Source organism: Mixophyes fleayi, chromosome 2, assembly GCF_038048845.1.
Source record: "Mixophyes fleayi isolate aMixFle1 chromosome 2, aMixFle1.hap1, whole genome shotgun sequence".
Taxonomy (NCBI): domain Eukaryota; kingdom Metazoa; phylum Chordata; class Amphibia; order Anura; family Limnodynastidae; genus Mixophyes; species Mixophyes fleayi.
The window spans coordinates 152671052-152697670 of record NC_134403.1 but is presented as its reverse complement, the minus strand read 5'-3'; the positions used below and the strand labels follow the sequence as shown (position 1 = coordinate 152697670).

At 38.2% G+C, this 26619-nt stretch overlaps 1 protein-coding gene across 4 annotated transcripts in view; it reads left to right on the top strand.

Moving 5' to 3' along the window:
• EDAR (ectodysplasin A receptor) overlaps window positions 1–26619 on the top strand; it is a 117945-nt gene that overhangs the window by 44131 nt on the left and 47195 nt on the right. For 2 of the 4 annotated variants that reach the window (XM_075200273.1, XM_075200270.1), the window contains exon 1: window positions 20375–20476. The exons of the other annotated variants lie outside the window; for them this stretch is intronic. In XM_075200273.1, the coding sequence (XP_075056374.1) occupies window positions 20422–20476 (55 nt within the window). In that variant the 5' untranslated portion in view covers window positions 20375–20421. Of the gene's footprint in view, window positions 1–20374; window positions 20477–26619 lie in introns of those variants that run through there. 4 annotated transcript variants of the gene reach the window in all.

Here is a 26619-nt window from a genome sequence, read left to right as displayed (position 1 = left end):
CATTCATCCTGGTAACAGACAGACCTGTGATGATCTTTTCACCTCGTTTATATTTACCTTGGTAAGATCTTCTTCTCAGTTTTTATATTATCTTGTATCTTGGAGCTGCAGAAATTGTTTGACAGTGATTACACCAAACTACTGTAAGCTTTTCCGGATATTATTATAGATGTTTAGTCATAACTGACTAAATATTTTTTCACTAGTTTGGTATGTTCTCTGACATGTTCTTATTTTAAATTATTTTTGTCTTGAAACGGATGTGGCTGTGTGAAGTTTAATAATATGTTGACCTTAGCCTCTGAACCCTGGTTAATTGCTGCTCTGTAGGCATATCACTTGTCAACATACTTAACATTCCCTTAGCCCTGTTTTGTTGCACAATAGTTATTTTAGTTCTGTCACAAAGCTGACAGTAGAGCTCTTGCCCATAATGCATATAATTTAGCTGTCAAAGCCCAAGAGCTAAATGAGTGAGATTTGTGGTTTTCTGGCCGCACAACAAGACATAACTGGCACAGCTGACTTTTATCATTAAGACTAAGCCGACATGTATAGAAACATAAAAGCAGGTAAAAGGAGAAGATGCTTTGAATTTGCTGGAACTTTTCAAACTGAGATCTTACTGATATCGGCACCACTTAATTCTTACAATTAAATGGGGACAGACAATTCTTCAGTTGTAATATATAAATATATATTATATATATGTGTTAACATACTTAAATTCCTGGTACAATGACCGGATAATTAGTGTGTGGTCAGTGACTGCAGATGTCCTCGTTTTTGCTGTCTCTGTGCACCTTTGAGCAAAATGCACTATAGAAGGGATTTCCACCATTAGAATGGATTTTACGCAGACACCTTCTTTCCCCCAAACTAGACCCTTAGTGGGGTCCCTTCGCTGGTACCCCAGCAATTGCACGATACATCTTATTGCGTAGGCCCCTGGGTTTTGGAGCAAAATCTTAACTGCCCCCCCCCCCCCTAACATTTACATATTCTAGAAACACCTGTTCACCAAGGTGAATTACCAGTGCGGTCTACCTCTCTGGGGAACAGACCATGTTAGTGGATTTAATGGGATTAAACAAGCAGCCTTGAAGTATACAGAAGTTGCAGGAAGACCCTCATGGCACTTTAACCCGATAACAGTTGCTACCACTGGTCATACTTGCCTACTTTCTTTGGAGGTCCTGGATGGGAGACCCAAAGGGCAATTGTGGGTTTTGATACTAAATTTGGTACTAAATTCAATTCATGGACTTCCAGGTTTTCAATTGTTTGCTAATTTATCTATTCCATAGTACCTTATGTATCAAGTATACCCCACACCTCCTAGAATATAAGTTTATATGAGCAGAGCCATCTATAGCTTTTGATTCATGTCATTGTATGTTATCTGTTACTATCATGCATACTTGCCAACTTTTTGTTTCTGCCCTCCTCAGGATAGCAAGGGTGAGGTTATGCGGCAAGTGTGGGAGAGGGCGTAGCCATGCTACCAGTCATGATTATTGGCATTGTGTGGTTGGGACAGGGCTTAATGACGCAACACGTGCCATTAACTCCCACCTGCATCCGGTAGGGTGGCTACTCTTCTGGGAGGACTCCCCGAAATTCAGGAGTCTCTTGAACAGGTTGGGAGAGTAAGGAAGATACATAATATGTTGTTGCTTTATATGTCAGAACCATGTATGTAAGCAGGGCCGCCTTCAGAAAAAATCAGGCCCAGTACGGGCCCCCGTGCCACCCGGTCCCCCCCCATGAGCAACACATACTTACCTGGGGCCGGCCGCTGGTCTTCGCTATTCTGTCTTCAGCCTGGCTGTCACCGTGACAGCCAGGCACCAGGATCCGATCGCAGGGGTGGAGCATTCATTCCCCCTGCGATCATGTGCTCTGCCTGTGACAGATCACATGATCGCAGGGGGAATAAATCCTCCACCCCTGCGATCGGATCCTGATGCCTGGCTGTCACGGTGACAGCCAGGCTGAAGACAGAATAGCGGAGACCAGCGGCGGGCCCCAGGTAAGTCTTTGCTGAGCTGTTGTACCAGGCCCCCTGGTGAGCCCAGGCCCGGTACAACAGTACCCCCCGTACCCCCCTGGTGGCGGCCCTGTATGTAAGGGTAGGTGTGGAACACAACTAATGATTTAGTTCATCTTCATTCATGAGAAATTAGGATATGAAACTGATGATTTATAAGGACTAGAGTGAAAAGATTCACAACAATTAAATCCCACAGTTCCACACCTGCATACATATTGACAGTATTTCATTTGGAAATTCAAACAACTGTAACTTAAGAAAACTAAACTTCAGAACAGAAGCATGGCTGCCTCTTTGTTTTCTTATATAAACTGGTTTCCTGTTCAGATCGGTATCTAACATATACCGCTATTTATTAAAGCAAGCGAGTGGAACTTAAGTTTGCTTACACATCGAGGAGGAAGTTGAGTTTTTCATAGAAGATGGTATTCTGAGTAATAACACATAAAGGATTCTACTTCTTTGTTTTGAAATAGATTAGCCAGGTGCAGTGTGGAGACCATACTATCAGCCAAGATTTCAAGGTGAAGCCTTGTGTAGAAGCCTTTCACAAGGCAAACTACTTTTACTCAAACGTTTTCTGCCACATTTTCCACCTTTAAAGCTTTAGGATATGGGCAAAAGGGCATTAATGTTGCGTCTTTCATAGGGTTTGAGGGTGCATACCATGGAACTAATAGGGATTCTAAAAGGTGAGTTTAAATGAAAACAGATGTCAACATATTGATTGATTGGGGTTTTTTAAATTAGATTTTAGTTTGGAGGTCAATGTGTACAACTGAAATCTAATAGGTGTCCATCTGCTGTGCTGAGAATCTAATCATTTAAAATAAAATGCCAGAAGGACCTGCAAGGGTCAGTTTTAAAATTAAAGAGAAACTATTGCTTAATTGAAAGTTAAGCTCTGATTATAGCTACTTAGGGCCCCTTTAGAGTTGAATGTAAAATTTAGTGCAATGTGTAGATGCAATTATGCGTCCGTACACTTGTTTCTGTGGCTGGATTTTGAGTTGAACGTATTGTAAGTTACATGCAAATTTACACTTAGCGTATAGATGTGCCTGGCGCAAAAATGTGTCATCAATGTGTTTTGTTGTGTGGCGGCATAGTTTTGTGGTAAATATACACCATGAAACCCTATAAGATGAGCATAGTACCAATGTCACCACTAAAGAACTTATAATACAAAGGTCATCATACACAGTCCCCTGAGGCTTGGAGTATGCAGTTAATGACAGACGAGTCTCAACAGCGTACAGCAAGGTGTCAGGTCTAAGTCATGTCTTCAAACAGTCTAGATGCATTCCAGACTTAAAAGATGAGACTTTGTGTAAAGCGTCTTGTCTTTTTTTTCTCTCCTCTTTTCAGTCTGGAAGAGAACATGAGTGCAGGGGCGTTCTTGCCTCCTTCAAATAAGGAGGGGGAAGTATCAGGACACTAATCTACCAGCTCCTACGCTTCCTTTAACCACTGCATGTCTTACTGGTGCTTATTCATAAACACTGTTTTCCCTCTAAAACTGTTGGTAGTTAGTCATGTGTAAAAACTTTCCTTATTAAAAATAAAGTCAGCAAAAACTCCCATTATAGGGATGATAAAGCTGTCCCTAAATTCTCTGCCCCAGAAACACATTCTAGGGTCAGTTTGTCAAAGCCAGTTAACCGGAGATAACCCAAGTGAGCACAGGGAGAACATACAAACCCTCACGCATACTATCATGGTTGCAGTCAAACCCGGTCACAGCATTGCCTGCGAGCCAGCAATGCCAATCACTGTGCCAGCATGCCACCCGTGCCACATGTTATCATGTTTTCAGTCAGAAAACAGACCAAATATAAATACATTATACTCATACTTGCCAACTCTCCAGGAATGTCCGGGAGACTCCCGCATTTCGGGTGAGTCTCATGGACTCCCGGGAGAGTATTGCAATGGCAGAATTAGGTCCAAAACGCCGGGATTCACCGGGAATCGCGGCATTCGGCCCCACCCCCCACTATAAAATGATGCGTCATTACGACACGGGGGCGGCCAAAATGACGCGATTTTCAGAGCCCCGCCCCCTGCACGCCCACCAGCTCCCGGATCATACTTGCCATAAGTTGGCAAGTATGACTATACTTCTTTTTAGATTAGGTAGAATGTTATTTTGTTTTACACTGTATTTTGTTGCCTACAACATGCATTGTTAATTTAACAGTATTTTGTGTTTCTTTCATTTGTAATTGATTAGTTTATCAGATACCTAAGTAATGCCTAATGAACCCTAGCTATTCTAAATGTTTACAAATCATTGATACACCTTTTTTAGATTACTTTAATGTTTCACAAATTTCATTTAGTTGTTAAATTGTATCAGGGGGTGTTACAGATTATACTGTAGCAGTGGTTGCTAACCTGATAGAAATTGGAGGTCACCCTAACTTCTCCAAAGGGGCACACAATATATTTATGCTAAATTCATATGTTTGCCCGCAAAAGTAGAGCAGTCACAGTTCACTGTGTTCTTTGGCTTCTGAATGCCTTCCATGGTACTTTGCGTTTAACACATCATCTGGAGACGGTTACCCAGATGACGTCTCACTGCACAAACCAGATTATCCTGCAGTGGTTTATGCTGAATGCACACTACAACTCCCACAATCCTATACTGTTAAAGCCCAATATTGACACAAAACCTGTTGTGAATGCACACTCCATGCCTAGGGGCTCTGATACATATTATTATGTCTGGACTGTCAGTCATTTATCAGCTTTACATGCTTGTCACAGGAGTATAGTGTTTGTAAGGTTCATTTATGTCTGATATATTTATTCTTTTTATATAAATAATTATTTTACTCAATTTTTTGTGTGTATTTGTTCTATTTACAATTCCATATGACAAACTTTAACATTTAAACAAGGTCTGGAATCCAACACACTGAATAGAAGGGGTTCTGTTTTCAGCACTTTTCACTTAATGTTAATGTTGTTTGGTTGTTTGACATTTTAATTGAGAGGGAACAACAGGATGTGTCAAAGCAACACACTGTGCATCACACTGCATCCACCGGCTTTTCTTCTTCCCATAGTGCATCCTGGTGCCATCTTTTCCACAGGTAGACGACACATACTCACCCGGTCGTCCACATGATGTAAAAGAAAAGGTGATTCATAAGATCAGGCCAACTTCATCAAGTGCGCTATGGTTCTGATCTGGTGCTCATGTGCCCATTGTAGGTGCTTTTGGCGGTGGACGGGGTAAGTATAGGCACTCTGAGTGGTCTGCGGCTACGCTGTCCCATGCACAGCAACACTGTGTGTTCTGACACCTTTCTATCATAGCCAGCATTAACTTTTTCAGCAGCTTGTGCTACTATAGCTCTTCTGTGGGATTAGACAAGACGGCCTAGCCTTCGCTCCCCACACTCACTGGTTTGGTAGGTACTAACCACCGCATACCGGGAACACCCCACAAGACCTGCCGTTTTGGAGATGCTCTGACCCAGTGGTCTACCTATCACAAGTTGGCCCTTGTCAAAGTGGCTCAGATCCTTACACTTCCCCATTTTTCCTGCTTTCAACACATCAACTTCAATAACTGACTATTCACTTGCTGCCTAATATATCCCACCCCTTGAAAGGTGCCATTGTAACAAACTAATCAATGTTATTCACTTCACTTGTCGGTGGTTTTAATGTTGTGGCTGATCGGTGTATAAGGGTGATTTAATGAAACAATACAATATGAAATACAGTGCTAAGTATCTGTAAATGTAACTTGGGTTAGTTTGTAAATTAAACTATGCATCTTTGAAAATTGTTCCAAAATAACCCAGGGCTCTGTCATAATGTTTCTGGATATGGGGTAATTTTCTTTGCAAATCAGTGAAGCTTATTTCATAATATTGTGCAAGGTGCACAGATGTTGTAACCAATAGTAACCTATGAGGGGTATAGCACATATGTGCACATTGCACCATATTATTAAATATTAATATTATATTAAAATTATTTAATTTACATATAGATAGATAGATAGATAGATAGATAGATAGATAGATAGATATATAATAGTATGTTCACTTCACACTGGAAAACTGGAGCTCAATTCATATACTGTACATATCCTGCATTTACATATATATATATATATACATTTATGTAGATGGCAGGCTCAGGTTTACATTTTTAGCCCTAAAGGATACTTTTCTGTGCGAGCCCGTACCCTCCCAGCTCTTTATGGGTTCAGCCACTATTGTTTCTCATCACTATATTATAAATCCATGGACATAATTCAGCCCTAACTAAGCCAATGTTAACTGTAAATATTATAATATAAATATATAGCATAAAAAAAGATAAAAACAATGACATACAAAGTGATCCAAGTGCCACCCTGCGCTTCTGGGGCCTTTCCCCTAATTATGATTTATGCTATGTAGCAGGGTTATATATTACAGTAGTTGCAATTTACTTTCTATTTCATTTTTGAAGGGCACAAGCAATTTTTTATTTAGTCACATTGGACCTCATTTAGAGTCGGACGCAAAGTCCATTTAAGAAGTGTAGGAGTGGTGGCAAGCAACCCCAGTTGCGTCCCACCCTTAATACCCTCCCGAGCTGCGAGCAGTTCCTGCAGCTAGCTAACGATGGTGCCACCTAATTCCTGCCGCACAGCTTTAGCCCTGTTTTGACGTGTGTTGCGTCTGCGCCTCACTGTGACTAGGATGTATTTACATGGTCACACCTTCACAAATCCGCGTTCCTCCCATTCTCTTGTAGTGAGTCGCAAGTGTTAATTGCGTCCAACATGCAGGCGGATTTGGGGTTTTCTGCACATGCGTGATAGTGTTTTTTGTTGCATGCGCCTAAAACGGACTTTGCGTCCGACTCTAAATAAGGTCCATTATGTGTAGTATATGGGTCTGATTCATTAAGGAAAGGAAAGCAAAAAAAGAGTAACTTTGCACCTTGGCAAAACCATGTTGCAGTGGAGGGGAGGTATATTTAAAATGTTATGGCAGATTTATATTTGAGGTAGGGCATGTTCTAGATCAACTTTAAATTTCAGTGTACCAATAAGCTATCAAGTATTTGTGTGCTACATGAAAACATCAGCAGCCAGTATTAACGTATGTGCAAAATAATAAACTCATTTACACCCCTTGCATTGTGACATGGTTTTGAATCTTTATGAATCAAGCCCTACATGTCTTCCATGTGTCTCGGTTATCCCAGGACAATACCACTTCTTGCAGACTCACAATGCTTACTTTTCCACAATTGTTTCTGCTATGTAGGAATAGGTTCCTATAAAAGCACTAATATACTGACATTATGGGGGGAATTCAATGAGCTAGAGACGTGTCTCCGGAACGTCCGTGAGACACTTTGTGGCGGAAACTTGACCAAAATCTCAGCTCATTTTTATTTACACCTCTAGAAAATGAGCGAAGATTTCTACTGTAATTGTCGGCAATGTACCGGCAATTACGTCTGTGTCATTTATTTAGTGCTTTTATTTTTACAGGCACCCACACTGAATGCTGACTGCACTATAGATTTAAATTAAACACACACCCTTCCTCATTGGCTGACATGGGTGATAGGGGTGTTTATAAGGATAATAATTTATATTCCTACCTGTAGGTCTGCTGCTCAGTGATAGTAATAGGTAACAGTTTGGGAGAACCACTTTATTGAACTTATTATAATAATTATTAAGATGCACATGCTATTGTATATGGAGAAATATGCTAATATAATATAAATGTAGAGAAATCAGTTCGCTAAATAGTGAAATGATGCATTTAGTAAATATGGCAGTATTCATTCCTCCTAGACACAGCTCACAACTTGTGATAATCATTCACAATCCTCTATTGTTTTCATTACAGAAAAATAATGAAGCTTTTTATGCTCCATTAATCACTAAGATGTGCTGGTAATTTAGCATCCCTTACAAATAAATGTTTTGCCTTTTAAACAAAATAAACCAGAATATACAATGTGCACTACAGCAATTAAATAGATATTGTTATCTGCTTGTGCTTTAACACTGCCACCTGGTGGTAGAATTAAATTATTATTACAAAAGGTACTATAATTTATTTTGGAGCACTGACGTTACTAAAAAAAACCTTTTAAGATGCTCAAAACTAACTCAGAGTCCAGTTTCCATACAGAGGATCAGAGAAAACAGTCTGAGAATGCTGGCTAGAAACACAAGATGCTTGATCATTTTGAACCGGTTTGAAATTTGCTTGAATTTCACCAGTTCGATAGAAAAGAATATGTTCATGGTACAATCGTCAACAGGCTACAAGGAATGAGGAATTTAGACTGTAAGCTCCACTGGGGTAGGGACTGATGTCAATGACAAATATTATCTGGTGCTATATAAATATAGCATAATCACCTTCCTCCATTTACATGACCAAGAAATTCCTCAGCATATTCTCAATAACCTATTCTTAGGGGTAGATGTAACAACCCTTCTAGTAACTAAAAGTGGAGGTGTTTTCCATAGCGACCAATCAGATTCTAGTCATCATCTACTACATTATAGAAAATGATAGCTAGAATCTAATTGTTTGCTATGGGCAACACCTCTACTTTTCCTTTTTATAAGGTTTGGTAAATCTATCCCTTAATATCTACATGTGAAATTTGTCAGTTTTTTATGACATAAATATAAAATTAAAATGTATAAATCTACAAATTTGCCCTTTTTAAGAAATATGGATTTCCCCTTTCCTGCCTGGGAAAGAAGAGGACTAAAATCAGAAGGTCAATTGCTGGATAAGTCTTCTAAAAAAAACACTTCTTAACACAAGTTAATTAAAAATACGACATGTTGGGGTAAAGCGACTGTTTTTCTCAAGCACAGCATTATGATAGTAGTGTAAAAAAAAATATATATATATATATATATATATATATATATATACATAATATATATCACCAGAAGACTGGAACAACCCACTAGACACATTTGGTCTAATGCAACGAGACACGTATCTGCCGATTTTATGAGTAGCATCAGCAAAATCCCTCTGCACATGCCCAGAAGTGGCAGAAACATCCGTAAATACAGCCCTGTTCTGTGCGACTGCAAGAGCAAAGGACGCTAACTGCAGCGTACAAATTCGGGGAGTGAACTGGGCAGGGAAGGGGTGTGTTGTACAAACACAAGCGCACACAGCCACTTCTGAATACAGCTCTGAGCATGTCAAAGTTACTTGTTTTTCTGCCGTATCTCTTTCACCAGCTAAAGGGCTAGTCTAAGTCCTGATCAGTAGTGATGACAGTCTGGTATGCATGCTATAACATGTGTTTGCAATCACGAGCAACTTTAAAAATGTATTTTATGTTTGGTAGACATTAACAACATCCTAACAAATGTTTTTCATTTTTGCTCTTATTATTACCAGGTGACATTAATTCAATATTATCTTTATTGTCCTGTGCGTTCTTTTGAGAATTTATAATCCACATAGGTATTGGACGTATCCTGCAGTGTCTTGTGTAGTAGATCAGAGCAGCCCTACACCCGAATTCAACAGCGCACGTATCTTGAGATCCGTGCCTTGCTGAATTTGTGAGTATGCAAAGCCTAAATACGTGCGGATAATACTGAACGCGGGTTATGCTCAGATTACATGCCTTGATGAACGAAGCCCATTGTTATGTATTCCCCACAAACGAAATGCGTTATAACTTCAATGAGCATTCTACTACTAGATTGGGAATCATGCAGTGGCTAGAAGATTTTCCCAATGTAAATGTGGAAAGCCTACTGAAAGCACAATGAAATGTAATGAAATTACTTCCAGTCTCCACAAATGTAGATTTGTTTCTTAACAGTTTTCATACGACCTATCTTTCACCACATCTGACCTATTTAATAGGGCTGTCAAATAGTCTGGCATACCCCAAATACCAGTCCTAGACAGCGAAGAAAAATTGTTCTTCAGATGTGGATCCATAGCAATAAGTAACCCCCCTTCCTTCCAACTTTTACATTAGTTCAGGAAAAGTTATTTTTTATATTTCATATGGATTGGATGGAAACGTCCCTTCAAAAGAAAAAAAGACAAACTACAAAACTTTTGGTATGAAACTTGGGCAGTCAAGCAAAGTCCAAAGATTTCTCTTTAAAATCTCAATAAATGGATAGTATTCCAAGTGGTCTCCACATATCTCGAAAACATGCTTAGGGGGAACTAACCCCATCACTGTGTAATAGCTGACATAATTTAAAAGCTGTTTTATTTACTTACAGCATAAGCATATGCTTTCCACAATATATTCCGAATATATTGTGAGTTGCTGTTATTAGATTGTATAATAATGTTCTTTGTGCGTTTATATTTGTTTATTTATTTACATATCAATCTTAAGTGGTATCACATCATACTGTCACATTCAAGCAATCTGAATATTTTGTTATGCAAACTTTCTGTCGGCTGGAATGGATATCTCTTGAGGAATTTATAAATTAATGCTTAATAATGTTGAGTAACACATGAAGGCAATGTAATTATGCAATGCTTTAATAACGAAATAGGTGTTTAAAAATGGGGTTAACATCCAAAACAACATAATTAATCGGTTTTGAAGTCATAATGCACTTATCTGAAATTTATAATGTACATTTAACATATATTTATATATGTATTTTTTTATATTATTGATTTATAGTTAGTAAAACACTATTTATCTTGCAGCACACTGTGAACAGCCCAATTTAGACCCTTTTGTTGTGATCGGGTGTCATAAACTGTCTGTAAAGTTTGTGATCAGGTGGATAAACTGTCTGTAAAGTTTGTGATCAGGTGGATAAACGGTCTGTAAAGTTTGTGATCAGGTGGATAAACGGTCTGTAAAGTTTGTGATCAGGTGGATAAACTGTCTGTAAAGTTTGTGATCAGGTGGATAAACTGTCTGTAAAGTTTCCTGCTGTATTAAATAATTGAATAAAGATTTAGGTGCAGTTGCCTACTTTCCCACTAGAAGTCGCTGATACACGTGGTAAGATGTAGCATAGATAGTAATGATGGTGATAGACAACATGTACTAACAAGAAAACTCTTTTGAGTAAATGAAAGGTAAATTTTGACATTTTACCTTTGAAGTCTCTAAAATCAGATGCTGGTAAAACAATGTATAGGGTGTGACTATAGACACTTTATTAGTACCTCCATTTATTTTTAACACATGTTGGGTAGTAAAGTATCAAACTTACCTATTAAATATTTTTTAACAGCTGTTGAAATTAATGTCCTTGGTGGAAATTGCAGAGCTTAAATGGGAAAGCAACCCAAAAAAGTCAGTTGTTTTTATAATACATTTGAACTTATTGGGACCATTAAAACAATTTAATTGGCTGTTATTTATTTTTTCATTTGTAATACCTATTCTATCTGTGTCATGCCTGGTTTTTAGTGAAAACCTCAGTCTAGCTCAACTCAACTCAAGTGTAAATATAAATCTGTCCAGTATTTATGTGCTACATGCAAAAGCAGCCAATTCCCTGCATGCAACAAAAAAATACATTTGCACCCATTGCATTGCAACATGGTTTGTCCAGGAGCAAATTTGCTCCTTTCCTTTACTTTAGCCTTATGTGTCAATGAACCTTGCATGCAATTCACAGTTTGCACAGAGGGAGTTTGTCGCACAACTTCCAGATTTGATTGTCTCATGTATAGCGATGGAATTAAACATTGGAAGTAAACATTGGCAGTCAGTATGAGGCCATGACTCGCTTCTTTAGTAATCTGTTACCTGCACAAAAGCTGCCTTAATAAGCAGTATAAGTGTGGTTTGGATCTTTTAGTTTGTAATCTGCCTGTAAGCTTACCTCCCAACATTTAGATTGAATCACAAAATCAGGAGAGAATAAGCCCTGACCCTTTTTTGACCAAACTCCACCCACAAATGTGCAACTGTATGTAAAGATCCACCCACTTTTGTTTAAGCCCACCCCTTTTGCAGACCCTGTAATCAGTATGTCCCACCAAAATCACAACCCAAAAGTTTTTACCCCCCATCAAAAATAAATATGACTGTACCTCCTCATCTTCCCATTGTGCAGGGCTTCAGTGAGAAGCCTGAACAGGAGGCCTATCTTCAGCTAGACAGAGAGGTGCACACTAGGCTGACCAGATCGGAGAACCCACTCCTCTCCCTGTCTTTGCACTAGAAGAGCGACTGTGGGGATCTCTAGATCAGGGGTGGCCAAACAGTCTGACATCTGGAGCCAAAAATATCTATAGGTACCACAAAGAAACAACTTTACCTTTTATATGTGTGAATATTCATATACATATACCCAGTATAAACATGTGTATACACAACATAAACACAAATATTGAAAATATCAAATATTTTACAATATTTTGCAATGCAAAAAAGAAAATATCCAACATTGCCAAAATGTTCACAATAATCATGAAATCAGCACATCTCTGCACTACACAGCTGTTACCTCGGTGTGGTATCCAGTGGAGGAGGATTCAAAGGGTTACTTAGTCTGTTCACAGTAGCTCATACTACTGCTGCATCCACTATTCCTTAGACTTGTTAGTGTGCCCCTCTGACCTCTTTTACATGCCCATCAGATCTCCCCACATGCGTTCAGATCTCCCCACATGCCTATTACATGCACATCAGACCTTTCCATATGCCATCAGATCTACCCAGAAATGACCATCATATATCCCCATATGCCCATCAGACCTCTCCACATGCCCATCAGACTTCCCCACATATCCCTATCATGCCTATCAGACCTCCCCATGTCCCTTATATGCCCATCAGAACTCTCCACATGCCATCAGAACTCCATATAGTTCCCTTAAATGCCATCAGCTATCCTTACATGCCCCTTCCTGCATGCCATCAGACATCCTCACATGTCCCTTACATGCCTATCAACAACTTCCCATGCCATCAGATTTACCCACATTCTATCATACCTCCACATGCCCCTTACATGCCATCAGAGGTCCCCATATGCCCCTTACATGCCCACCAGCCTCCCACATGCCACCAGATCTCACCACATAACCCTTAAAATGCCATCAGACCTCCCCACATGTCATTAAATCTACCCAAATTCCTTATACATGCCATCAGACCTCACCACATGCTCTATACATGCCAATTAATTTTCCCACATGCCAACAGACCTCCACACATTCCACCATATCTCCCCAAATGCTATCACATCTCCTTAAATGCCCATGAGCCTGTTCACATACCATTAGATCTCACATGCCCCAACCTTGATCACGCAGAGGATGGAGGAAGGAGGAAGAACACATTACACTTTTTTCCCCCTCCTTCCCTGATTTGAATGTGACACTGTGACCTCCCTGCATTGTGCAGAGCAGGTCATAAGACGCGGCTGCTCTCAGTCAGTCAAGCAGCTGAATGTGTTTTTTTTTAAAGTTCAAAGTCCCACATGTGACTGTAGAGCTATAGAGTGGCCACCGGTGTACTAAATGAACAAGTTTATTCTGTTTGGAGTCCATAAGATTGGACTATGCAGACACTTTCATTTTGTTGTTTAATTACTTTTACAGCCTGTTGGTTTTACACATACATCTAGCAACATAAAAGAGCATTAAGAAGGGTAACAATACAAAGAGGTAATGCCCACTTGGAAGAAATTGATATTAAGAGCTCATTTATTTTTTCTGTAATACTTTTGCCGTTTGAAGCACTTTGGATGCATTGAAAACATTCTTAAATGCTTATAAACCGTGGTTTGAGTTAACCGATTTCTATGGAGTTGAGTTTTAATGAAATGGATGGTTGCTTCTTTTTTATTACATTGTGTTTGTAAAAGTTTTGACATTTTAAAACTTTTACTGTATTGATGTTTCTTGTTTTTAGGTTTTGGTTTTTAAAAATACATCTGCATTTGCAAAATCATATTAAAACACTTCACTTCTTCTTTTTTCAATTTAGTTGGAAACATTGAGGTCTCTTTATTTTAGACACAACTAAAAGATAGCAGCAGAGATATCTGAATATAAAACACATTAAAAAACACACACAATCAACAGTAGTTTGCCAAACGCATGTCATAAAGCGGACCAAAAATGAAAGCTAGCAGAAAACATTCCAAAACACTCAGACAAATGATGTCATCTAGTTGATGCTTTTGTGATAACCTCTTTGTAAATTTTAAATAAGTATATTATGAGTTCTCTTTTGCAGTTTATCCTGTCACGTATCAGGAAAGAGATATCATTGAAAATTTTACATAAACACCCTGCTGTATGTACGAACACGTGTGTTCCCTTACTGCAGTTTAGAAATAAATCACTTCGTTTAAACGATTGTCATAGCAATTGCAGTATATTAGAGAAAAAGATCACAACCTGTGTATCTCATTGGCTAGTTCGCATAGATTAGTAATACACAAGGTGTATTATATAAGATATTTCGGATTCAGGGCATTTATAAAATGTTTGGGTAAAATTCCGGTATATGCTACCAAATAAATGTACCAATAAACATCTAGTTAAGGTTTCCTTTCTCCAGGACATATTGTGACAAGACATAGGGGACTATTTATGACCCATTGTATTTTTCTCATGTCAGTTATCACATTGATAAGAAATTATATTATGTGCCTATTTATCAACTTTGTTCAGCCAGGACAGCAGCTCTGATAGGAGCCTGTCCCGGCGAATAGTTTATAGTAAAGCAACTGCAATTGTGATCACTTTACTTACAAATTCCTATGGCGGGGCAGAATTTGTGATGTGGAGGGATCCGAAGATCCCTCTCCTGCGATGCTCTCCACTTAGACTACAACGACTAACGCCATGTTGAGCTTGATAAATAGTGCATAACCGCTGTCCCCATGGACACCTCTGGGGTCTAGATTTGTGAACGATGAGGCTGGGACCGCAGCAGATATGGGAGATATGTGCTGCGGTCTTATAATTATAAATAGCTTCTTTACTAATTAATGCAATAATAGCCTCTTCAGAGGTTGATAAATAGGCCCCATATTGTGCTATTAGTGGTGATACCAGAGATGACATCACTTCACTGCTAGCTTTTATTTTCTCTAGAGTTGCAGATATATCTCCTTATAGAGCCAGCCAAGATATTGTGGTTTTTAAGTATTAATTGTTTTAATTAGCGCCCTTTAAGTGTCTCTTCCTGTACGGCTTACATTCAGGCAAGTATAAACCCTCGCTTGGATGGTGATGGATTGGTAAGTCATTCTAGATTTTACATTACGCCGATTACGTTCTGTAACCACAAATCCTATGCAATATGGAGGCACTCATCGATTTTGAAAGCTTTACTTTTATTTTAAATTATAATGTTCACCTTTTTATAAAACTTAAATATCTTTTGGTGCCTTAAATCTCACAAGCACTGGGAGGGAATACTGCTCCAAACTTTACTTGGCTTTGATAACTAAATAGTAGTAGAGGAGTGGCTTGTACCCCTTGCATTAGTCCTCAGTGTACAGTAGTAGAGTATAATACATCCAACGTGTCCTGATTCAGGTGGGTGCAAATGCCGAGAAATATGGTCCAATGGACCAGCAACCAAATAAGGGAATTAACTAAACTAAAAGTATATTCTATCAAATATAATAAAGAGTCTATTGTCACCAACACTTTGAAGATGCCCAAAACGTGTGCTGCTGCCTCACACCTTATAGCTCTAACACGCACCATTCTGCAACTGCCTCCTACTGCCCCTGAGTTTTACTATACCCGTCGTATGGTTAGTCTGGGCTTAGATCGTATGGTTAGTCTGGGCTTAGACAAGCTCACTGTTTGCTATACAAGTAAGTTCATTTACTGCTTTCAAATCAGCACACTTCAATCCATGCAATAGGAGGAAGTCATTACAGAGCATCATTGTGATCCAGCCAATACATCATTTTATCATTATGATCCAAGTGTTAAGAATCCCTACAAAAAACATAACCATATATTTTAGATGTTAACTGTTAAAGGGACACTGGGCCTGATTCATTAAGGAAAGTTATGCTAAAGTTAGCAAATAAGGCAAAACCATGTTGCATTGGAGGGGGAGGTAAATTTTAAATGTCATGGCAGATTTATAGTTGGGGTAGGTAATGTCCCAGATCTACTTTAAATTTCAGTGTATACATAGCTATTAAGTATTTGTGTGCTAGATGGAAAAACAGCCAGTATTTTCCTTATGTGCAAAATAATAAACTAATTTGCACCCCTTGCACTGCAACATGGTTTTGTCCAGAAAACTTGAGCAAGAAAACTTTTTTTGCTTAACTTTCCTTAATGAATAAGGCCTACTAAGTCTACAATATGTTGCAAAATCTCAGAAATGCCTTTCCTTTATGATCACTAATTTATTTCAAAATTCATATATATATGTATTATATTATACGCTCTTTGTATATTTGTTTCTAAATGTTATATGTAGCTTTTTATGTAGGGCAGCTGGCATTTATATTACGTTGTTCATTATTGCATCTGAGAACAGAAATGCATTGTATTAATGGAAAACATATAAAAAGTTTGCACCATCCTTTTGAGGTACAATTCAGTTATCGAAAACTGAGCAATCTTTGTTCTAAACGACTTGCAGATAAACCATAATATTAATTGCACCCATAGTATTAATGGCATGTGTTGGTGGGTAGCTACCACAGTTATAGTGGGTTGGTAAAAGTCCCTCTTTTAAGTTAAGTTTATAGAGTTTACAGTTAGATAATTTTCAGATGTTCCCACCTGGGTCCTAGAGATAATCTTCACATCTGCAATGACTCCTACAGACATGAACAATGGCTCAGTTTACCAAGTATGTAATTGACACAGAGGCCTTTATAGCTTGGTATGGCAATTATACATCTGTACTTCTGTTCTCAATGCATTTTTATATATTATAAAATTCCCATAAATGTAATCCTAGTGCACCTTTCCTTGCAATTACTTGTGACTTTTTATGGGTTTAACAGTTCTTAACTGCATGGAAACTTTTTTGAAATATGACATTTTATAAATCACTGATTGTCCGTCATGCACTGTTACTGCACATGTAGCACCTAAAATGATACCTTTTTTTCTCTGCTAAATGGTAGATCTGCATAAGTGAGTCTGGTTCACTACTGAAAACTATTCCTAATCTTTTCAACTTGTGACATTGCATTTATATTGTGACGTTTACCATGTCAGAGCTGTAACAAAACTTTTAGCGACTGGGGCAAGAAAGAAACTGAAACTCTCTTGCCATCAAGTTTAACCACATGATATATTTTTTTGTGACATACTATTGTGACCTTGTAGTAAATCAGACATGAATCATGTAAAATGATGAAGACTCTTTAAAGCTTATTTTCAAGCCTTGAACCATGCAGAAACAGCTGTTTCCAGATGGTTAAGGGATATTTTAGTGTACTGTCAGTTTAACAAAAGCCTAACACAGGAGATCATTAAGCAAATTATTGCAAAATACCACAGAATTCATTACTCTCAATGGGGACTGCGGTATGGATCTATTACCAAGCTCCAAAAAGCTTTTCGTAACTTATGCCCGATTGGCAATGTCACCTGGCGTTAGCCGTTCTATTCTTTGTCTGGACGCTTCTCCCCTCCCTACTCTAACTAAGCTGACTCTGCATTAACCTAAGGAGTTTTAATTGTGAGACAATCATCACAGGGACAACCTCTTATTGGATGCGCTGTCCTGGCATTGATTTTTAATAAATAGGCACAAAATTTCATCCCTTATCGCTGCGAAACATAGGGAAAAGGGATGATAATTTCCATGGACATTTTGCGGTGGGTCATAAATACACCCCATAGACACAAAAGCAAAACTTAATTAAATTGTTTTTTATTTCAGTTAAAATATTGCCATTATAATTCATCTAATAAGAGTTAGGTTGGAACCATCAGTCTATCGTTAAGTGGTTTTGTTCAGTAAATAACGAGGTGGGCAATTTGGAATTAAAGTGGAGGTCCTGGGCATGAATTTGTTTCCATTATAACTATGGAAACATAATGAGCAGAGGCCATCACTTAAAACTGGACATAATTGTGGGTGTTGGTGGTTGTTTCCATGAATCTGATATCCATAGTTCCTGATTCTTTAAACTCTCATTGGATATGTTGTTGTTTTTTTGTTACCAAAGCACATTCATTGCCATGCCTAAAGATGAAAAAAGTGTGAGTTCATTAATATATAAAACCAATATTTATTAAAACATATAAAAAAAACACATAACAATATCTCATCTACAATACAATAATGTACCCTGTTATCAGGGGCGCACGGAGCATTTTTAAGGGGGGGATTTCCCCTCCACCGAAAGAAATAAAAAAAAAAAAGCAAGAGAGCTGCCGCACATTGCGCATGCGCAGCAGCTCCGTTTAGGCAGCACTGTATTATACAGCAGCCGCGGCGCTGTCAAAGAAGCGTCCGCAGCGGTGCTGTATGCAATACAGCACCGCCGCAGATGCTTCTTTGACAGCGCCGCAGCTGCTATATAGTGCAGTGCAGCTATATAGGGCACTTTTTTAGCGGAGGGGAGGGGTTTCTGGAGACCCAGAAACCCCCCCTGCGTGCGCCACTGGTTATATACCAAAGAACAGTTAATTGACGGATACTTATTTTTTTTTTTGGTCAGAACCCCAGTGTATGGTAGGAGGGCTATTAAAGCCCTGACATTAGAGGCTGTCTCGGTCCAAAGTCTCAAGTATGATGCCCTGGGTCATTAACAGAATGTATTAATGCATTTACATTTTTTTGCCTGATTCCAACACTATAATAAAAATAGGTTTCTGGGTTTTTTTAGCCTCCCCTGTATCTGGGCATTTTGAAAGACTAGCAATTCAATATCTTAAGACTGGTAACCAGTAGCAACTGTGTAAACTGAAAGATGCTTTACCCGTTTCTCCTAAACGTATCCAGCAATTTGGCATCACATCTAGATTTCTGCTGCTGCTGCCTCACTAATTCTTACTTGTCACTCAAACACTTCTATCATTAGTATTGCTGTGGTTAACGGAAATATAAAAATGTAGCTTATTTGACTATTTGTTCTTGTCAGCTGAACTTTGTAGGAGTATTCTGTTTTCATGTTATTATTTGTTGGGGTTTTTGCTATATGAAATAATGCACCTGAATCACCATCTCCCACATCTTTAATAGTCTACTTCTTTTAATGACATATGGGGCTAGAGTTACTAAACTGCGGGTTTGAAAAAGTGGAGATGTTGCCTATGGCAACCAATCAGATTCTAGTTATCATTTATTTAGTACATTCTACAAAATGACAGCTAGAATCTGATTGGTTGCCATAGGCAACATCTCCACTTTTTCAAACCCGCAGTTTAGTAAATATACCCCATAGTCTCATGTTGCTGTCACTTGGTAGATTCGCTGTGAAGGATTCTTCAAAACTCCCATGAGCATGTGGTCTTTATGTGCTGCTGTTAACTGATTGGGGCAGATTCAGTTAGCCACAAGTTGCCGCCGGATATCACACATTGCTGGATAATACGGTATAGATCTCTGCTTGTTTTCCCTCGCATCTCTATGGGACGAAAGGAAAAATGAGTGGAGAGTTTAGTAAAAACTCTGACGCGATGAGTCTCGCGGAATGTCACATTGCGTCACTTCCTGCTGAATTGAATCTGTTCTGTTGACATGTGATGAAAGTCCTTCTGGGTAATGATAATTAGCAACTGAAACAAATGAAGTGATTTGTTCTCAGTTTTTCTGACTTGTCTAAGAAAGAGAAACTCCCAAAATATTTTTTTTCACTTCAGCATATACCTCTCCACATCATCAATCACTTGGTTATTATCCCTTATACAGCAGAATAAGTACTAACATAATTAGTACTTATTCAATTTTATGTTTTCACATGTATGTGTAATGGCTCAATTATTGGCTGATTTTTTTCTTGTTTTCTTCACATAGACTTTACTTGGTGTTAAACGTTTATATGGACTTGGTAGTGGGGGACCTGGTTATTGCTGTTCAGCTTTGAAGTTTGTACTTAATAAAAAACACACATAACATATATATTTGCCAAACGATGTCGTCTGTGTATTAAACCTCTGCATCTCTAATTATTTGCCACCCTGCTAGCCTCTCACCCTAAGGCAATGGTTACCAACAGTGTATTAAGGACATATGGGTTCTTAAACACTACATTAATTGCAGGTTCTATTAGTTAAGTAACAGTTTCTCAAAGACCTTTGTGTATTTCATTGGTAACTTTTTATGTGGGTGGAAAGGAGGCAGGGCTGCCAGATCCTTCACCTCACCAGTGAGCAGAGAGGATAAAAGCAAATAAAGCTTATGTTCAAACCCCCAAAAAAACGAGTGCATTGACTGGATAAATGCCTGCACTGCCAACTAGCCTGGATCTCTGCCTTCTCTCTCTAAATTGTTTGTGTAAGTATTCCTGAGCACTAGGTCAGTCATTTTTCATTGTTTAATATCAGCTTATTTGTTAAAAATGCACAGTTGGCATATTGGACATATTATATACATAACGTTAGGGTTTAATAACTACCATGCGAACATATCTACAAGCAAACTCTAATCTATATCACTTGTTTAGTTAGATGAATTATGACGTTGGGTACTTTTAAGTTTCAAAACATGCCCAACCTTCTATAAAAGCCTGTATTGTGATATCATAGGCCCAACTGAATGTAATGCATTAAGCAGTACAGTGTTTGACATGGATGTAAGCATTTATGACTGACAGGATAGTTATCTGAGAGGAGGTGCTGTGCAGAATGATTTGACAAGCTCTATTCTGCTCTTGATACAGAGAAAGAAAGATATTCTGCCTCCCCTGTCTTATAATTGCCGGAAGCATTTACACTGGAAATCAGACAATGTATTCTGTTAAGCTGCACAGTGTATGCCAAAACTATTTATATGTCTAATGTTAGTGCATGCTAACTTGTATGTGCAAAGCAAACTCATTGCATATAACCTTGTTCTATTATGTATTAAATACTGATCAATACATGAGTGACTGTAATGCACCACATAGATTATAATGCAATGTATTAGATTTTGATTTACATATATCACTCTTTTCTTTTTAAGGTAGATGATAGGCACATACCTTGCCTAGGCAGAGATTGCCACTTGCGTCTTTCACAAACCACATGGTCATACAAATATACCGTAGTAATAATAATAATAATAATAATAATAATCAAACAACACAAAATATTCTCAAATGTGAATATAAGAGTTCTAACACATTTTTCTGTTCCGTCTTATTTTAAAACAGCTCAACAAACTTGATTTCCCATATCTTACAGAATATAACCATAAATATTAGAATTGACACTCAAAAATATTTTTTTATATTATCAATACCATGTTTTGTGACAAGAATTCAGATGTAGTGTTTGAGAATAAGGTGTAAGTGTGATTTTAATTTCTTTGATGTTAGAAATATGTTACTGTAGGCTTCCACCACTTTCTAGGATGCCCCGTGATGTCTCACCAGTGTAGTATGTCACAAAAGAAAATTGTTAAGTAGAATTTAAACCCGAAATGTGATAATGTCCTTGAAGGATCTGGTTTCTGCGGAGGGAAATCTCCTACCTTTTTTAGTATTATAAAGTTGAATGTGTTGTGACCCGCACACTTAATTTACTAGTTAGTTTTATCTCTACGTATTCATATAGGTTATAAGTACAGTACATCACAAGAGTGACAAGGTATTATTTATTACTGAGTTACATCCGGAGTAAGCCAGTATTCTTCAAAGCAATTGAGATAAAATATTCCCAGTACCAGCTCTCTGCCAAGTCCGTTTACTTGCATTGTGTTTCCTCTGATCTCTTTTATTCCTGACATTTGTGTGGAACCTTCTGAGAAACTTAACCCAAGGCACAAAGGAGGGTGAATACAACACATGCACAGAGAACTGTTTTATTTGCACACACCCTGCCTAGGCAGAGATTGCCACTTACTTCTGTCATATAGCACATGGTGAAACAAATGTAGTGGACTGGGCATTTATACTCTAAGGGCCTGATTTAGAGTTGGACACAAGTGCATTTCCGCAACGTGTGAATCACATAACATTTCTTGTACTGCGCATGCGCACAACTTTCAAGCAGTATTTTCAGCTGCACTTATCTACGGACAAATGTATTTTGCGAGTCAGATCAGGGTTATTCAAGAGCAAGTGGGGTATAGTATGGACTTGGACATGCTCTTTAGTTATGAAATACAAACTATGGGGGGAATTCAATTGACCACAAGTTTTTTTTTTAACACCGCGTTAATTCATTTTAATGTGTTTTTTTTTATCATTTTCAAGCGGGTTAACTTTACCCGCAATCCAATTCCATTTTAACGCAGCATTGTTTTTCATCAAATGGTCCTATTGCGCTCCAGTTGAAGGTCCATTGAATGTATAGGGTGGGTGAGAGCCCGCCACGTTAAAAGCTATTCAATTGTTTTTTAACATGGTGCGTTAAACAGGCCAATATGTTGTTTTATCTCGCACCTCTTTGGGATGTGATAAAAATAAAAAACCTAAGAAAACTATTTGAAATCATATAATAATGAAAAATAAAAAGATAAACTATGTTTATCAGTAATGCATAACATGAAAAAGTTTATTTTATTTTAAAAAATAATGGAAAAAAAACCCCCATAGAAATAAAAATAAACAAAAATCACTAATTATATTTATGTATGTTTTTTGTACTAATATGTATGTACTAATGTGTTTTGACATGGTATAGATCAGGCCTGTCCAACCTGCGGCCCTCCAGGTGTTGTGAAACTACAAGCCCCAGCATACCCTTCCAGCTATCAACTGGTTGTCTACCGGCAAAGCATGCTGGGACTTGTAGTTTCACAACACCTGGAGGGCCGCAGGTTGGACAGGGCTGGTATAGATGACTCTATAGTAAAAAATAGTGAAATGAAAAAATATGCTAAAAAAGTACTGTATGTAGATATTATCAAATAGAAAGGTTGTGTAATGCAATCTAATGTATGCAAATGTATGCCAATCCTTTTTTTTATATATATATATATATATATATATATATATATATATATATATATATGACCACGTTAAACCCTCCCCTTCACTCCCCTAAAAACTTGCAAGCACCAATGATTAACGCGTGGGGACAGCGTTACCTCTTTTTCAATTGAATTGCACAAGTTTTAACGCTGTGTTAACTAAAAACGGTCGCTATAACAGTTAAAAACTCACACAGGATTTTTTTTTTTGTAATGCTGCGGGGGGAAAAAAAAAATTGGTGGTCAATTGAATTCCCCCACTATGGGCCTGATCATTAAGGAAAGTAAAGGAGTAGATTTCATCCTAAACAAAACCATGTTACAATGCAAGGGGTGCAAATTAGTTTACACTGAATTAAATATAGGATTAATAGTTTCTTATGGTCCTAATATGAAAAGACAATTGCAACTTAACATCTAGTACATTTTGTGCTGTCTTCTGGTGGAAAAACAACATGACTGCAGGCATAGGACATTGGAAGTAGAGCAGACATGGTGATCACTGATCCCAATGCCAGAGTAGCTCCTTGCACTAATATCCCAGACATGGTTGGAATGGGTGAAGGTTGTCTAATTTCAGTGTCCTGCGGTCATCTTGTCCTGTCTGTAGTCAAACAGGACAACATACTTGGCATACTTCAATGCCAAAATCTGAACAAAGGCTTAAAATATGTGATGCATAAAATGTTCCTGTGTCAGTCATGTTGCCGAGGAAAGTGTAAGCTCTGTTGCCCAAAACAAACACACCCAATATTTGTTAGTATTGTTCGTGCAACTTGACTGTGTTCTGTAGAGAATGGTGGCACGGTGCATAGTTCAAAATCATATTGTTACATACTTTAATAAAGTTTGTCATTATAAATTAAAGTTGGTTCATGTTATGTTCCATTCCTGATTATATAATAAATACAACAATCTAAAACATCGTGATAGATAGGCAGTTATGTGTGTACTATATAGCAATAAGACAAGGACTCCTATCAATGTTGGTAAAACGCCTAGATACGTTTATTACAATGTGCTTTTATTCAGTCTTATCAGAACATAGTATGTCTGCAGGCACAGTTGTGGCTAGACGCGTGGGTAGCACTTACCCCTAAAGTATTACTGCTGCACACCTGGTTCACCTTGTACCCTGAGGACGTCCTTGTTACACCACAATTTCCTGCTTTTTTCTTTTAGTCTAAATTCAGAAAAGCTTTCTATCAAGGTAGATTTACAACGTGCAAAGCCACACATATTAGTCAGTTCAGGAAAGCAATTAATGGATGCAATTGTGTTATTGGGAAGATTAGTTCAAGTGAGTATTAAAAAAGGCACTTTTGGAAGCTAATATACGGTATATGAATAAAAGTATGTATTTTTGTGAGCTTAACATTATACCTGAAATAAATAAATAAATAAGGTCAGGTGAAAGTTATTTGCAGAGCTGACCTGCCAAGCTTGTAACGATAAATTGAGGCAAAATACTTCTTATCATAGTGGTAGAAGATAAGAATCATTTCCGGTATAGAGTACTGAATGATAAATAGTTGCCTAAAAGTTTCTTTCAGGAAAATTGTAATGTTCCCTTTAACTACCCTGGAAATTAAAAGTAATAAAGTTGTTCATTTGAAATGAGAACCTGGCTTTGCTTACATCATGGAACAAGCCGGTAAAAGCACTGCAGTAATGGAATAACCACTGCCAGCAATGAAAATTTGGTATTAAAGGCTAATGTACATCTAACGCCAATTTTGACACGAGAACAACAGCTTTACTGTTTTCACAGCTGCAATAATTTGAAACCGTGTGTTCAACATGTAGAACAAGAAGGCCAATGCCGTGTGTACCATGAACCTTCCAGAGACAAATCTTCAGTAATACAGCCTATCCTGTCATAGCAGCAAGACGTACATATCCTTGGTAGTCTAAGGACCCTAAGCATAGTCTGGCCATACAATGTTTTATGTACATTTGGAAACTGTTTCCAGCATTGTTTTTACTAACAATCCATGGATTGAATACCACACTATCTTGGTTCTCTACCGATCCAGGACTAAGCAGAAGTGATAGAATTATATGAGTAAGCCACATAAATAAGGCTGGACACACACTGCAATATCGCAAAAATATTGATGTTTGTAGGCCCTAAAAACCTGGACCTTGATGGCGACATGGGGGGAAATGCAGTTGAAAGATGACCACTATCAGGCTGTGTATGCGGTCAGAAGGTGAACAGTTGGATTTTGCCTAGAATTATTTATTTTGCCTCCAGCCAAGACACTTTACTGACCCCAGTGGTGGAACTACCATTGTTGCAGCAAGTGCCATGCACCGGGGCCCATGGAGATAGAGAGGCCCGCTCCGTGGCAGATGCAGAGGGTCAGAGGCCCCAGTTCCCTTGTCCCCGCCTCCCTGCACCAGGGCCCACAGCTCGCTAGTTTCGCCTCTGACTCACCCACGCATACTTTACAACAGTTCGTTGTTTCCCAAGACAGTCCTATGTTCAGCAGCCAAATGAGTGGCTCATTTTTAAAATATTCATCCAAAATGTGTTGTGGTTCAGGTGGATCTGGGCGGGGCCTATTTTGTTTCAAATTTCCAATTGTAAGTATTGACAGGTATGCCTATAGTGCCACTTTGCCATCACCATAGCTCGCCATAGCAATCCCCAAAACATCCCATCTATATGAAATAAAAAATAACCCTGTTGTAGCCTATGGCTAAATGTTTTGATATGGAAGTAATCAATATTACTATATCAATTTGGAAATGGTTAGAAATGACGTGGAAAGTTGGCACAGTGCATCCCATGCCCTAGGCTCATATGACCTTAAACCCAGGCCTGGTGGTGGATTCCTTAAAGGGATAATGTTAGCTGTAGTCTAAAGTCACAAAAGGAAACACTATGTGGTGAATGCGATCTCCATCTTTTACCACAACATTTTTATGTTCATAGTATTGCCAGGACTTGCTGAAAAAGATTAACAGACTATGGACAGGCAGCAGTCTTGCACAATACTGTAGCACAAATTATTTCTCTGTAGTGCATGGGTTAAACAAATATCTGTTAATTGCACACCTTTGGAACTATTTCAAAATAATCAACCTATGTTTGGTACAGACATTAGCCAAATAAAACACACTTCACAGCTTCTATCAAAGAAGTGCACATTTAGCATTTTCATGAAGGGAAGACTACACTTCTGTTAATGTAAAAAAAAAATACATGGAGAGAAAGGAAAAATGGAGCTAGCTCCTCTCATCTTTTGTCAATCCAATTAAACAAATTGGCTTACGGAACAGCTTGCTTTTACCTCGGTTACTTGTCATAACTAGCCCAATAGCTGTAAGGAAAATAGAAAGAAAAATCCATGTATTAAGACATAATCTCTGATCATTCTAATAAAGTGTCCGTTAAAGTAAAATGCAAATTGATCCCACATGAAAGGGCATTCAGAAAGATTGTATTTCTTGACAGACATAGAGATAGATGGTTAGAAAAGTAGAGATGTTCAGCTGTCAGTCACTTACACTAG